The sequence below is a fragment of the Rhinatrema bivittatum genome, chromosome 3 (assembly GCF_901001135.1).
Source record: "Rhinatrema bivittatum chromosome 3, aRhiBiv1.1, whole genome shotgun sequence".
Taxonomy (NCBI): domain Eukaryota; kingdom Metazoa; phylum Chordata; class Amphibia; order Gymnophiona; family Rhinatrematidae; genus Rhinatrema; species Rhinatrema bivittatum.
In genome coordinates this window covers 321,525,341-321,541,084 of record NC_042617.1, presented here as the reverse complement: position 1 = coordinate 321,541,084, position 15,744 = coordinate 321,525,341, and the positions used below count along the sequence as shown (strand labels likewise).

General features: G+C 51.7%; 2 protein-coding genes across 2 annotated transcripts in view; both read right to left on the bottom strand.

The window, feature by feature from the left end:
- The window catches only part of METTL24 (methyltransferase like 24), a 50,028-nt gene extending 43,330 nt beyond the window's left edge, over positions 1–6,698 (bottom strand). The window contains exon 1 of the mRNA XM_029595275.1: positions 6,680–6,698. The gene's annotated coding sequence lies outside the window, so the exon portion shown is untranslated. The remainder of the gene's footprint in view (positions 1–6,679) is intronic.
- A 5,607-nt stretch (positions 6,699–12,305) lies between these two features.
- Positions 12,306–15,744, bottom strand: part of DDO (D-aspartate oxidase) — a 60,760-nt gene continuing 57,321 nt past the window's right edge. The window contains exon 5 of the mRNA XM_029595268.1: positions 12,306–14,170. Coding sequence (XP_029451128.1) covers positions 13,609–14,170 — 562 coding nt within the window. The 3' untranslated portion in view covers positions 12,306–13,608. The remainder of the gene's footprint in view (positions 14,171–15,744) is intronic.

Here is a 15,744-nt window from a genome sequence, read left to right as displayed (position 1 = left end):
GGCACAGACGTCAGATTTACTGGTCTATAATTTCCTGGATTACCCCTTGAGCCCTTTTTAAAAATTGGCATTACATTGGCAACCCTCCAGTCTTCAACTACCAGACAATTTTACTGATAGTTTACAAATTGCCAATAGCAGGTCTGCAATTTCATTTCTCAGTTCTTTCAGTACTCTGGGATGTATGCCATCGGGTCCAAGTGATTTGCTACTCTTTAGTTTGTTAATTTGCCCTAGTACATCTTCCAGGTTCACTGAGATTTGTTTCAGTTCTGCTGAATCATCACCTTTGAATATCATTTCTGCATGTGTATATCTCTTACATCTTCTTCAGTGAATACCAAAGTAAAGAATTAATTTAGTCTCTCTGTTATGGCTTTGTCATCCCTAAGTATCTTTTATCCCTTGATCATCTAATGAGCCAACTAACTCCCTCACAGCTTTTTATCTTGAATGCACCTGAAAAAGTTTTTATGAGTTTTTGCTTCCATGGCAAGCTTCTTTTCAAATTCGCTCCTTCCCTTTATTATCAGTGCTTTGCATCTAACTTGCCAGTACTTATGCTGTTTCCTGTTAGGGTTTGTGGACCCTTGACCCAAGGTGGTGTTGGAGCTACCTGTGGGAGCAGGTCCCATAGGTCCTCACCATTGGGAGGCGAGGCCGGACGGGAAGCAGAGGCTGGCAGGAACTTTGCCAGTACCAACCCACATTCCCCGCAGGTTGAGCCCTTGGGTGCCGGGGCCGGCTGGTCTTAGGTGGGCCTCTGCATGGCTGGTCCTGGGGTAGCGGCCAAGGGATGCCAGTGTTGGGTCTTGGGCCTGAGAGGGACAAAACTGGAGGTAGGCGGTTGAAGGAGAGGCCAGGTTCAGTCCGAGGTCAAAGGCATGCGGCAAAAGGCAAAGTCAGGTACTGTTCGAGGTCAGAGGCAGATGGTAGTAGGCAAAGGTCAGGTCCAATCCAAGGTCAAAGGCAGGCGACAGCAGGTGGTGGTAAGGCCTGGTCCGAGGTCCACAGGGGACCCGGAGAGGGCCAGAGCAGGAGTCGAGGTACTGATGGCTATCACCAAGAATTGGAGAGAAGACTGCTGAAGCCAGGACGCTGACGCAGGAACGCTGACACAGTAACTTCTGAAGCAGGAACGCTGAAGCAGGAACCTCCAAAGTAGGAACGCTGAAGCAGGAACCTCCAAAGTAGGAACGCTGAAGCAGGAACCTCCGAAGTAGGAACGCTGAAGCAGGAACTATGGAACTCATTGCCAAGTCAGTCAGCTGGAGCTAGAAGGGCCTGATGTCATCTCAAGGGGCCGGACCCAGATTTCCGGCTGCTGGCCCTTTAAAAGGAGCCATGGCGGTGCATGCATGTGCCTAGGGAGGGCACGGCTGGAAGCGGCGGTCTGTGGCATCTCGGCCGCCATGCGGTCTGTGGGAGGCCTGGGCCAGAGTCGGAGCATGGCGGGAGCGGCTCGCTGCTGCCGCGAGGACGCCAGGGGCCGGAGGGAGCAAGAGGCAGTGGGTGAGTGATGCCAGCTGTGGGGTGCTGCGGGCGGCAAGCATAAAACTTTCTTCATTTAGATCCCTTTTCCACTTCATCTCACTTTATAACCATGCCCGTAGTCATTTAGCCTTTCTTCCGCCTTTTCTAATGCAAGGAATATATCTGGTCTGAGCTTCCAAGATGGTATTTTTAAACAAAGTCCATGCCTGATATAAACTCTTAACCTTTGCAGTTGCTCCTTTTTTCCTAATCATTTTCCTCACTTTGTTATAATCCCTTTTTTGAAATTCTGTCGCTGTAGATTTCTTTAGTGCCCTCCCTCCAATTAATAAGTCAAATTTGATGATGATGTGATCACTATTGCCAAGTGGCTCCTACACAGTTACCTTTCACACCAAATCCTGTGCTCCACTAAGGACTGGGTCTAAAACAGTTTCCCCTCTTGTTGGTTCTTGTACCAGCTGCTCCATGAAGCAGTCATTTATTTCATCTGGGAACTTTATCTCTCTAACATGTCCTGATGTAACATTCACCCAGTCAGTACTGGGGTAATTGAAATAGGAAAATTAGTTCTTACCTGTTAATTTTCGTTCTTGTAGTATCAAGGATCAGTCCAGACTGCTGGATTATGCCTCTCTTCCAGCAGATGGAGTCAGAGAGAAAACTGAAAAGCACCACCCATATAACCCGGGGTGCCACCTGCAATCCCTCAGTATTATCGATATCAAAGCAGAATGAACTTGCCATAGATGAAATTTCGTGTAAAATAAAAACAGCAAATACGCTTTTGCAACCAGTGACTAGATCAAGTTAAAACTAAACTCGCTCCAGGAATAACATTAACCTCTAGAAAGAACAAGATAGTCGTTAGATAACATGCTAAGAAAAAATTCATGAACAGCTGATTGGACTCTCCTGCGTACGGGCGGGCGTCTGGACTGATCCTTGGTACTACAGGAACGAAAATTAACAGGTAAGAACTAATTTTCCTTTCCCTGTACGTACCAGGATCAGTCCAGACTGCTGGGATGTACCCAAGCTGTCCTAAATGGGGTGGGACCTGGAGAGTCCCGCGCGAAGTACACTACCGCCAAAAGAATCCACTCTGGGATCCCTTACATCCAACCGGTAATGTTTAGCAAAAGTGTGCAAGGACCTCCACATAGCCGTCCGACAAATCTCCTGTGGCGACACACACTGACTCTCCACCCAGGAAGCCGCCTGAGACTGAAGAAAATGCGCCTTAAGGCCCTCCGGCACTGGGCATCCGCAATCTATATAGGCAGAAGCAATCGCGTCCTTCAACCATCATGCGATAGTAGTCTTAGAAGCCTGAGCCCCTCTCCTAGGTCCGCTCCACAAAACGAAGTGGTGGTCTGACAGACGAAACGGATTAGTCACCTCCAAGTAGCGTAACAGGACCCTACAGACATCCAACCGCCGTAAATCCTTATCCGTGTTAGAGAAAGCCGGTAACTCGATGGTTTGATTGACATGAAATGCCGACACTACCTTAGGCAAGAAGGAAGGTACGGTGCGAATAGAGATACCGGAATCAGAAATACGCAGAAAGGGCTCTCGACAGGAGAGGGCTTGAAGCTCGTAAACTCATCTGGCCGAACAGATAGCTACGAGAAATACTGTCTTAAGTGTCAAATCTTTAAGCTTCGCTCATTTCAGTGGCTCAAAAGGCGATCCGCAAAGAGACCGAAGAACCAAGTTTAAACTCCAAGATGGGCAGACTGCCCGCACCGGTGGTTTCAAATGCTTGGCCCCCTTCAAGAACCGAACCACATCCGAATGAGCCGCCACGGAAAGACTATCAATTTTGCCACGGAGACTGGCCAAGGCCGAGACCTGAACACGAAGCGAGCTGTAAGACAACCCCTTTTGCAATCCAGCTTGCAAGAAAGATAGTAGGTGGACGATAGTGGCCCGTCGGGGGAACAAGTGGCACCCCTGGCACCAGGAATCAAAACCTTTCCAAACCCGGACATAGGTGAGCGACGTGGAAGTCTTCCTGGCCCGCAGAAGGGTAGAAACGACTGCATCCGAGTAACCTTTACGCTTTAACCGCTTCCTTTCATAAGCCAGGCCGCTAGACAAAAGCGATCTGCCTGTAGACCCTGCCGTAGAAGGTTGGTCAGGTGGCTGAAGCGCAGTGGACCGTTCACTGCTAAGTTGACCAGGTCGGCGAAACATGGCCTCCGTGCCCACTCGGGCGCCACCAGGACTATGGACCCCGATGAGCCTCTATGCGATGTAGCACCTTTCTGATCAGAGGCCATGGAGGGAACACATAGAGAAGAATATGTGGCGGCCAAGGTAGGACCAGAGCATCCACCTCTTTGGACCCGTGGTCTCGCCGGTGACTGAAGAAGCGAACTGCCTTGGTGTTCCGATGAGTCGCCATCAGGTCCAGGTGGGGGGTCCCCCATCGTCTCAATATCATGCCCATCGCTTCCTCCGACAGTTCCCATTCCCTGGGATCCAATTGCTGTCGGCTAAGGAAGTCCGCCTGAATGTTGTCTACGCCAGCGATGTGAGACGCCGCAATCCGGTCGAGGTGGCGCTCCGCCCATTTCATCAGCAGGTCGGTCTCGTCGGACACGGGATGGCTTCTGTTGCCTCCTTGCCTGATTATGTAGGCCACCGCGGTGGCATTGTCGGACAGGATCCATACCGCCTGGTTGCGCAGCATTGGCATGAAGTGTTGTAGGGCTAGACGAACTGCCCTGGTCTCCAATCTGTTGATGGACCACTGTGCTTGAAACGGAGTCCAAAGACCTTGAACCGACCTTGACTGGCACACTGCTCCCCAACCGGACAGGCTGGCATCGGTCATTACCAACATCCATTGGGGACTCTCGAGACAGACTCCCTTCAATAGGTGATCCGGATTCAGCCACCAGGCGAGGCTGGACCTGACCGGTTCGAGAAGAGGTAAGGAGATCAGGTACTCCTCCGACTTGGGATCCCAATGCGAGAGCAGTGCCCTTTGCAACGGTCGTAAATGTGCGAAGGCCCAAGGAACTAGCTCCAGGTTAGACGCCATATATCCAAGAACCTGCAAATAATCCCACACCACTGGGGAGGGAAGAGAGAGCAGACGGCGTACTTGCGACATCAATCTGCCCATGCGATCGAGGGGTAAGGAGATTCTGCCTGCCAACGTATCGAAGCGAGCCCCAAGGAACTCCAGTACCTGAGTTGGAATGAGCTGGCTCTTGGCATAATTGACAACCCAGCCCAGAGACTGTAGCCGACACACAACCGAACTGACCACCTCCCAGCAGAGCTGTTCCGATTTCGCCCGAATAAGCCAATCATCCAGGTAGGGATGCACCAGGATTCCTTCCTGACATAAGCTCGCCACTACCACCACCAACACCTTGGTGAATACACGAGGAGCAGTTGCTAGACCAAAAGGTAGGGCGCGAAACTGAAAGTGTTGCTCCAGAATCATGAATTTGAGAAACCGCTGATGAGGTTTCTATATCCCTATGTGAAGATACACCTCCGTCAGATCCAAAGAAGCCAAAAACTCGCCCTTGTGGACTGTGGCAATGACTGACCGTAACGTTTCCATCCGAAAACGAGGTACCCGCAAGGCTTTGTTGACCTGCTTGAGGTCTAAAATCGGGCGGAAGGTCCCATCCTTCTTGGGGACCACGAAGTAAATGGAGTATCGGCCAGCCCGAAGCTCTGACGGAGGAACCGGCGTAATGGCTCCCAGAGCCCTCAGCCGCTCCAGGGTCTGAAGCACCACTTGTCGTTTGCGCAGAGGCCCGCAAGGGGACATCAGGAAAAAATCCCGGAGGGGACAAGCAAAATCCAAAGCGTAACCGTGACTTATAATATCTAGGACCCACTGATAGGAAGTAATTTTGACCCATTCCTCGTAAAAGTGGGACAGCCGACCCTCGATGTACGGGATGGAGGAATTGATCAGCGTCCCTTCATTGTGCAGGCTTACTGTTGTTGGCAAAGGCATGGGTCCCGGCTCGCGGAGGCCGCCTGCCGCGAAAGGAAGACAACCAAGACTGTGCTCTCGAAACCGACTGCCGAGGGGCATAGCCCGAAGCCCCCCTAGTGGAACGAAAATGACGCTGACCCCAAAAATGGCCTTGTTAGTTACAAGGCCCTAGGCCTGTCCTCAGGGAGCTTGTACACCTTGTTGTTCCCCAAGGCCTTGATAAGCTGCTCCAGCTCCTCACCAAATAACAACTTACCCCTAAAGGGAAAGGATCTGAGCTGGGCTTTAGATGAGGAATCGGCGGATCAGTTCTGGAGCCACAGCAGTCGACGCGCCAAGACTGCCGAAGACATGGTACGAGCCGAGGTCCGAAGGAGATCATATAGAGCGTCCGCCGTGTAGGCGACAGCCGATTCCATACGAGCCACCTGTTCAGCCTCCCCAGGAGGAAGGTCCTGAGCCGTCAACATTTGTTGAACCCATCGGAACAAGGCTCGCTGCATAAGGCACTACATACAGCTGCTCGGATTCCCAGGGCGGATACTTCAAATATACGCTTAAGCAATGCTTCCAACTTCCTGTCCTGCAGGTCTTTAAGGGCAGTGCCCCCCGTCACCGGAATAGTAGTGTGCTTGGCTCAAGCTGTGACCGCGGAATCCACCTTAGGGACCTTCAAGAGCTACAGCGTCTCACCAGGGAGTGGGTATAATTTTTCCATGGCTCTAGTGATCCTCAAGGAGGCCTCCGGGGTTTCCCACTCCCGTGACACAATCTGTGAGAGCTTCGGGTGAAAAGGAAACGTATGCGGTGGGTTGCGCAGACCCGCTAACGCTGCATCCTCCGTAGACACCTCCAGGTCCTGAGACAAAGGGAGCTCCAGCTCCTGCAGCACATGCAAAATTAGATGGTTTAGTTCCTCCCTGTGGAAGAGTCGTAGGACCTGCGGATCATCCCTTTCCACCTGGGAGGCTGAATCGCCCTTATCATCCAGGGTGAAAGGATCCTGACAACCCGGATCTACCGGATCAGGACAACCGGGATGCACCGGGTCCACGGGATCAGGCAACCTATGAAGCATCTTCCCCCCCGAGACCCGGGGGAGCTTTGTCATCCCACTCCGATTCTGCCTCTAAATAAGCTTGATGCATCAATAAAACAAACTTTGAAGAAAAAGGCTGCCGCCGCTTTAAGGCCCCCCCGAAGCCTTACCCGTAGGAGGGGCTGGTACTGCCGGCGAACCGCGTGGTCTGTGCGGTGGGGATACTGGGGGAGGAAGATCCTCCCCCTCCTCCAATTCACTTGCATCCCCGACGGAGGTAGACAAAATGGCTGCCACTCCCGCGCTGATCGGGAGCGAGCTAGGCCCCTGCCCCCCTGCCACGAGGTCTCCACGCGGCTGCCAGCGCCACGAAAAAAATGCCCCCCCCCCCAGCTGAATCGCTGTGCTGTGAAGGCCCCTCGTCCCCCGAGAGACACCGGGAGCAGAGGCCTTCGCATGAGAGCCGGATCTCAGGCTCTCCACAAGAGTTACATGCTGTGCCCCGAGGCATGGCGAGCAGCCGGGTGGAGAACTCCACCCCCTCCGGGGGCCCGGGAGAATTGGCTTTTTTTAACTGACCTCAGCCCACGGGGAACGGTCTTAGGGGGTTGAGTCAGAGGAAGAAGCGTCTCTGAGAGAGGGGGAGAGTGACCGGCCCACCGGTGAATCCTCCCCCTCTTCTCACTGGGCCCGAGCTACACCCTCCGGGAATTTAAAAGCAGGACAGAGCCCTGCCTGTGTCTGGCTGCTTCAAGGAACAAACCGAAAATAACTCTGAACCTCTTTTTTTTTTTTTTTTTTTAAATGATACAGTCACCGGTGCTGAAGCTGTATCTACAGTCTGTTCTCTTTTTTTTTTTAAGTCAAACCTGATGGGGCACAGCCCCAAAGAAAAACCAAGATCAGGACTGCAGGGTATGCCTCTCAATCTGCTGGAGTCAGAGAAAATACTGAGGGATCGCAGGTGGCACCCTGGGTTATATGGGAGGTGCTTTTCAGTTTTCTCTCTGACTCCATCTGCTGGAAGGGAGGCATAACCCAGCAGTCTGGACTGATCCTGGGACGTACAGGGAACACCCATTATTACAGTACAGCTGATTTCGTTTTCCCTAATTTCTTTTAGCATCTCATTGTCTGTCTGTTCATTCTGGCCAGGTGGATGGTAATATGGCCCCATAAACATTTTATTCCCTTTTTCTTGTGGAATTTCTATCCATAAAGATTCAACATTGCATTTTGTTTCCTGCAGAACTTTTATCCTGTTTGACTCAATGCTCTCTCTAACATTTAGCGCCACCTCTCCACCATTTTGATCCATCCTATCATTTCAATATAATTTGTACCCTGGTATCACAGTGTCCTATTTGTTATCCTCCTTCCACCAGGTCTCTGAGATGCCAATTATATCTACCTCTTCATCCAGTGCTATGCACTCTAACTCTCCCATCTTATTTTTTAGACTTCTAGCATTTGTAAACAGATATTTCAAAGTATGTTTCTTGTTTGCATTGACAACCTGATCATCATTTGACAGGGGCAATTCATAATCTTTCTGCCGTTTACCTTGGGACACTTGGTCCACTTTGGCATTTATTGCAACCTCTCTACTGGGATGCACTATTTTCCCTGTTCTCTTCATGTCCTTCAAAGATGCATCATTCTGAACCATATGCTTCTGAGTGACTGTCTGCTTTCTCCCATCATCTAGTTTAAAAGCTGCGCTCTTTCCTTTTTGAACATTAGTGTTTAGCAGGCTGAAGATCTGCTCTTTGGCTGTCCGTGCTGTATTCATGCTTTGTGCACGAGGCTCTGATGAAGACCCGCTCTTCAGCTTTGCATGTGTCAAGTGTCCTTTTTGACAGATATTCTCCATCAACCTATTGCTGGAGGAAGATCTGCAGCCAGTCCTTGGTTTAGCACTTAGCCTCTGTTGCTTGTAGCGGGTTGGAGCTCTGATGCCAATCAGTATAGTGGGTTTATAAAAGTGCACTTTGCTAAGTGGAGGAACTTTCACAAACTTTAAACCCTCATCTCGCCTCAGGAAGGACAGAATCAGGATGGAAAGGGCACTCTTTTCTTTGACTTTTAACCAAATTATCTAACACACATTTTAAATTGTAGTCATGGGAGAATTATGTGCTACTGTGGAGCGCAGAATTTACACAGAATTTTCCCCTGCGCAGAATTGCCATTTTATGCGCAGAATTTGGTGAAGATGGAGGAGACCCTGGTGAGAGTGAGTGTGTATAGACTGTTTGTGTGTGTTTAAGACTGCGAGCCTTGGGGGGGGGGGGGGGGAGGGAGGTGAAAGAGCACATGTGTGAGGGAGCCTATGTGAGGAGATTGTGAAGAAGTGTTTATAGGTGTGGGAGATTGGAAGCTGGTGTGTGTGTGTGTGTGTGTGTGTGTGTGTGAAAAAGGGATTGTGTGTGTATGTGAGGGTGCTTGTTTGATTGTGAGAGAAGGAGCCTGTGGGAAGGGATGTGTGAGAGAGAGACTTAGGGAGCCTATGTGAGGTGTATGCGTGAGAGAGAAAGGGAGCCTGTGTGGGTGTGTATGCAAGAGAGGGGCCCTGTATGAGGGGATGTGTGTGTGCAAGAGAGTGAGGGAGCCTGTGTGAGGGGGTTTGTATGTGCACTAGAGAAAGGGAGCCTGTGTGTGAGAGAAGGGGACAGAGGGAGCCTGTGTGAGGGGCAGTTCTGAGAGAGGGTTCAAATTCTGGGATTGGCGATAGAGTGGAAGGGGTTGAACCTAGAGGGGGAGGGGAGAGAAACAGGCAGGTGGAGGAGTTGGAGCCTCAGAGGGCCAGGGGAATAGGGAGAGAGAGTGGAAGGGACACTCTTACAGTGAACTTCTAGGGAAATTCTGCTCAAAATATTTAAAATTCTACATCTATAGGTAATAACTTTTTCCTGTGTTACATTTTAAGTTAATTACTTAAAGACTGTCATATATATTGTGTTATTTTGACTAAAATAATTATGCATAATTTTACAAAACTTTTTGTCTGCAGAATTTTACATTTTTTTTGTGCAGAATTCCCCCATGAGTAATGCGATAAAGGTTGAGTACCACTGGCTTAGAGAGGACACCCCATGGGAAACAGGCAGAATCCTTTACTAAAAGAGACAGAGGAGATTAACAAACACAGAATCAGTCCTGAAGCTTCCCTGCCCAGAGTCTGAATGCTACCCAGCACATGAAGGGAGCGTGGATCATGCTGAAAGGGTGATCCCAGTCTCAAGTCCAATGGGACGGTTATGTTGGCCTCGAACTGCTAATGCGTCCCCTTTCTCCAGTGCCACTAGGCACACACAGTGCCGTACAGACTCATAAAATACAGTCCCTGCTCCATGGAGCTTACACACACAGACAAGACGAATAAACTGCCGGACAGCAGCGTGTAGACTGCATTTTACTTTTCTGCTCCAGAGCAGCACAGGAATAGCCCCTCTTTGTGAGTGGAGAATTACGCAAGCTTCCTAGCACAGGAAATGAGCGTGACCAGGGTGGCATCCCCCCACCAGGGAACTGAAGGGACCCAGACATGGCTGTGCACAGGCCGGTGACGTTAAAGCCGGGCGTTCATTTGCTTGTCTGGAAAGGGCCGAGCACTATGCTCCAGCCCCAGGGAGCAGACCCTCAGCTGTTCCCCCTAAGACAAGAGAGGAGCAGGCACAGGCAGGCTCAGGCCGACCACCAAAATCTGAAGCAGGGGCTCCCTCCGGTGGAAATTTTGAAAAAATGCCTCCTTCTGGGAACCCTGGTGAACACTGCCAGGAGCATTCAGGGACCCCAAGGCAGCTCGGGGGTGTTGCATGAGCAGGCAGTAAAATTCCACAGACCCCACCAGCCCCCCCCACCCACCTCTCTGTTAAATCACTCCTTAAAAGTCTCTTCCTTCCTGTTTTAATCAGCCCCAACAGCTCTGCCAGGGTGGGTAGGAATTATTTCTCACAATGCTGCTCTCTGCTGGTGCATCATTTCCACTTTCAGCAGATTCCTCATGCATTAGGGCAGACAGATGGGAAGGTGGGGAATCGCAGCTTCAGTTTTAACACGATTGGGGCAATTGCTTTTAGCCCTAGAAACTGCTAAAAGCAGTCACATACAGCTTCTCCTCCTCCCACCTGCACATTCACAGGCAGTGTCCCTTCCTCTCTACTCACCCCATACATGCAGGGGCAGTGTTCCTCCTCTGTCCCTCTCCACCCTGCAAATGCAGGGGCAGTGTCCCTTCCCCTCCTCCTCTCCACACCTCAGGGGTAGTGTCCCTTCCCCCCCTCCTCCTCGCCATCCGTACGGGCAGTGTCCCTTCCTCTCGACCCACCCCATACATGCAGGTGTTGCAATGGAGGTAGACCCCTTGGGCTGAGATGGGGTTGATGCAACCCGTAGGTAAGGACCTACGGGTCCCCACCGTCGGCAGGTGGAGTGGGCTGATAGACAGAGGCCGCTGGAGCTTCACCTATACCAGCCCTCGTTCCCCGCGGGTTGAGCCTTTGGGTGCTGGGGCCGGCAGGACTTAGGTGGGCCTTTGTGTGTAATCGAAGTAGAGATCGGTTCAGCTCAGAGACAGCAGGTGAGAAATGGTACAGTCTTACTCTGGACAGGGTAGTGTCCTGGAAACTCGGGCGCCAATGGAATGGAGGCAGATGAGGGGGGGGGGGGGTGCTCGAGCAAGAGCAGGCCGAAGCCTGAATAAACCACGTCCAGGGAGTAAGCCAGAGAGGCATCGAGGAACAGGCTTGAGTCAGGGCTGGCGGCAATCCGAAGGCAGTGGCAAGCAAGGCTGAGGTCTGATCACGGAGATAGTCAAGCGTAATCAGATGAAGCAGAGGTCTGGGTCTGGAGATAGGCAATAGCGTAGTCAGGTGAAGCAGAGATCCAGGCTTGGAGAGAGTCAAGGGCAAAGCAAAGTCAAAGTCCGTGTAGTAAATCAGAGGAATGGAGCAAGACAGGAACACACGAGGAACAGGAACGCAGGGATGAGATGAATCTCTAAGAAGCAACGAGTACTCGAACAGAGAGGAGACCTGTTGCAAAGGCAACGATAGGGAGCGGAGCCTGCGCTTAAATACTCTAGCTATACTGACGTCATCATCCGGGGCCTCGGCTAGGTTCCCGCCGCGGTCCCTACTTAAACATCAATGAGGCGCGCACGCCTAGGGAGGGGTGCGGCGCAGAGTAGCAGCGTCTCTCCGCGGGCCATGCGGAGAGGCCCAACGAGAAGCGGTGGCTGGACTGGGAATGCCAGGGACTGCGGCAGGGCCGGAGGCAGCAGGGGAGGCCCGAGGACAGAGCTGATGGCTCATCGCCGCCAGCAAGGAGGAACCAGGAGCTGGAATCACTGGAGAAAGGTGAGGGGGCCGTGCCGCGGGTCTGCCGCGGACGGCACGCGTAACAGCAGAGGCGGTGTCCCTCTTCTGTCTCTCTCTACCCTGTACATGCAGGGGCAGTGTGTCCCTTCCCCTCCTCCTCTCCACACCTCAGGAGCAGAGTCTCTTCCTTTGCACCCACCAAGGGCAATTACTGTTACGGTCGTGGACCCTTGGGCCGGCTGAGACAGTGGATGGTATGCTGTGGAGGCCCACAGCGAGGGTCACAGCCGGGAGGTGGCACGGAAGAGACTCGGGAGAGGCTTCACCACTGGAAGTCCGAGGTCCCCCCAAGAGGAGCCCGAAGGAACCCAGACCTCTTGGACTTAGGTGGGACCCTATGCGACCAAGGATCCTGGCAGAAGGCCGAAGAGATGGACGAAGGACGGCAGGACCCAGGTAGCTGAAGAGTCTTCACCCTCAGAAGCCCGTGGCTCCCCCAGGAGGAGCCTGTGAGAGCCCCGAGCCACTGGGACTTAGGAGAATCCTCTGGGCCAGCAGGTACCGGATACCTGAGGTGATGGAAGAAGCCGAAGCCAGAGTCCAAGAGCAAGGCCGGGTCAGAAGCCAGAAGTCAGAGATCCAAACCAAAGCCAGGGACGAAAGCAGAAGATGGAGTCGTGGGACAGAGCCAGGTCAGAAGCCAGAAGACAATACCAAGATCAGGAGCTGAAGCTGAAGACGTAATCAGAAGACAAAGCCGAGTCAGATGCCAGAAGTCAATACCAGAACCAGGAGCGGAAGCCGAAGACGTAGTCAAGAGCAAGCCAGGTCAGGAGCCAGAAAACAGGACGATCAGGATACACTGCAGCAACTAATAACTCAGGGAAGCTGAGGAACCTCGTTGCAAGGCCCCATCCTGATGGAGCTGCAGGGTTTAAATACCCTGCAGCGTCTGACATCATCCGGGGCGTCCACTCTGGTTTTCCCACGCTGGCCCCTTTAAGAGTCCAGCCCCTGGGCACGCGCGCGCCTAGGGGGCGGGGCCAAGCGCGTCGGGCCGGCGGCATCTCCCTCGCACAGGGAGACGCCGCAAATCAGGCCTATGTGGCCTAGGAGGCATCCGTGCGGGCCGGGCCGGCCCGGAGGTAAGAGGAGGGACCGGGGCATTGCCCGGTCCCGTAACAATTACACCTCTCTCGCCTTCTATCATCTTTCAAGGGCAATGCCCCTTCTTCTTTTATATTTCAAGGCAGAGGGAGGGAAGGAAAATCAGAAGGAAGGAGAGTCAGAGAAGCAGCAAAGCGTGATTTCCTCCATCCACCCCGAGCGGATATAAAAAGTTTGCACTTGAGGCAGAATTAGCAGAATGCCGCAGGGCTAGGTGGGACCTTTAAGAAAATGAGTTTGTGACCCACCAGTTGTGGTCCATAGCTCAGTCCCAGAGAAAGCGCAACTCTGGGCAGGCTGTGATACCTTTTATAAGTCTAGCCCAAGGATTGGCCAGCAAAGATCTTGCCCATGAGCTTAGCAGAGCTACAGTGATCCCCTCCTCAGCTGGTGTGTGGCCTCAGAGGCTCTTGTATAACACGATCACACCCTGAGAGCTGGCTGGGAAAGGAGTAAGGCGGGAGGCCACGCTCACGATGGCTTCTTGAAGAGAACAGGAGGGAAAGACAAATGAAAGCCCATCACATTGCCAGTAAGCGTCAGGACCTATCCCATTGTTCGGAGCTCACACAGTTCACTAGACACCATAATTAGAGCAGGCACATAGAGCCCTACAGTTTCGCAAAGAAGCCTCTCGTTGGCGCTATGAGCTCTCCCACAAGGCGTGTTGCCTCTTGGGCGCAGCCCTGATGCACAGAGAAGCCACCTCCGCCGTGCCCGTAATTGTGCACCACGGGCAGCTGGTAACCGCCCCGCTGCAACACCTCTTTCTCCATTCTGATGGCTGACCTGCAAGGCCGCAGTCCCACCCACTCTGACATCTCACAGGCCCTCTGCAGGGAGGGCTCCAGGGCACAGCACCGGCTCAGTATGTCCTTGGTATCGCTGGCATCCACAGACAGCCTCCAATCGTTCTTCTGCCTGGTCCCACCAAGCGTTACACCACTCATCCCAGGGTAGATGTAGGTGGATCCATCGTCAACTCGAACAAAGTGCATCACCCAGGGGGCCTGCACCTTCAACACCTGCCCTCTCACAGGGTAGAGCTTCAAGTCCCCCACGAGGACTCTCGCTCCAAGCCCTGAGCAGTTGACGATAACATCATATTGGCCACACAACTCCCAGAGGTCCTCAATCTTTCTGGCTTGCAGCTGACCTCCATCTCTTTTTAACCTGCAAGAAAAGAGAGAGAGGAAGAAGGCGATGAGTCTTAAAGAATAAAAATGATCCTGCCTGTTAGGAGAAGACAGGAAAGGGAAAGATCAATGTCAGAGATAGGAAGGGGGGTGGGAGAAGAAACAGAAAATGAAAAGGAGACCCTGCAAGTTAGGAGAAGACAGAAAAGAGACTGGGACCAGTGCAGCCAAGAAAGAGAGAATAAAGCCATTTTATTTTCACTTTGGTGACTGGAATATGTCATCTTCTCTTTTGTCCAGGATAGGAGAAATTTCATCTCTGTTTCTCTTTCTCCAAAGTTTGACTTCTCAGGAGTTTCTATTTTGGTGTTTGCCTGCATGTTTCTAATTTCTAATTTGTAGTCAGGTATTCTGCGTTTGCTGTGAGTCTGTCTGTGTTGTGCAGGTGTGACTGAGGAGATGGTTTCTGTAATTTCTGTGTAGGAATCTATTGAATTGCAGGGTTTTTTGTTGGTTTTTTTAGCGGTAGGAGGTGTAATGGTGCTCTACTTCCTAGTGTAACATTTGCAGTGCTACTTTTTCATGGGAATGATTATTGCTGTTTGAGACTGGCAGTTAGTGATTTTCTGATATGGCAGCTTTGCTCTATACTAGGGTCTGATGTTGTCCTGTGAGGTGACACAGAATTTGTAATTTGAGAATTAATTTTAATACTTTAAAAGTGTGATGTCCATTTATGTGTTTTTTACAGGCTTGTTTTTAGGGCGGGGGGGGGGGGGGGAGGAAGCTGATAGTAATTGAGTTTGTTTATTTTGGAAACTTAGTTCTTGCCTTGTCGCTCTAATGCCCAAAGCAAGGTAGAAAATCTTGAAGGGAGGGAGGGGAAGGAAGGGCTTGTGGCGTGAGCTTCAGATCTTTAAAGTATCTGGCAACGCCTGCGGTGTTTGGATCTTAAGGAGAGAAGGATATCGGCTAATCCCGCTGATGCATCTGGGCGCCAGCCACATAGAAAGGAGAGAGTCCCTCACCAGTGCTTCGTCCGAGAGGAGAGAGGATAAAAGAAACATACAGAGGGTGCTTGGGGAGTCAGGAACCCACCACCAGTCCGGAGGAGACCCCCAAGCCCCGGAAGGTATGCGGGCAAGGATCGGAAAGCCCCGGTCATCACATTTCACTTGGTGTTAGGGGTGCAAGCAGAGGAAAATGGACTGCGTGCCAAACTGCTCAGGCAGAAGGAGTTAGTGCAGTTAGTGTAGCTGGGTTCAAAAAAGGTTTGGATAAGTTCTTGGAGGAGAAGTCCATTAATGGCTATTAATCAATTTTACTTAGGGAATAGCCACTGCTATTAAGTGCATCAGTAGCATGGGATCTTCTTAGTGTTTGGGTACTTGCCAGGTTCTTGTGGCCTGGTTTTGGCCTCTGTTGGAAACAGGTTGCTGGGCTTGATGGACCCTTGGTCTGACCCAGCATGGCAATTTCTTATGTTCTTAAGACTTGCATTAAAGACTCCTCGCTGTGTGAGAAGTTTGTGTTAAAGTTACAAGTCTCACACTCCTTGGGCCTTGAAGGAGAATTCCCTACCTTTACTGGCAGAACTGATTCAGGAAGGCG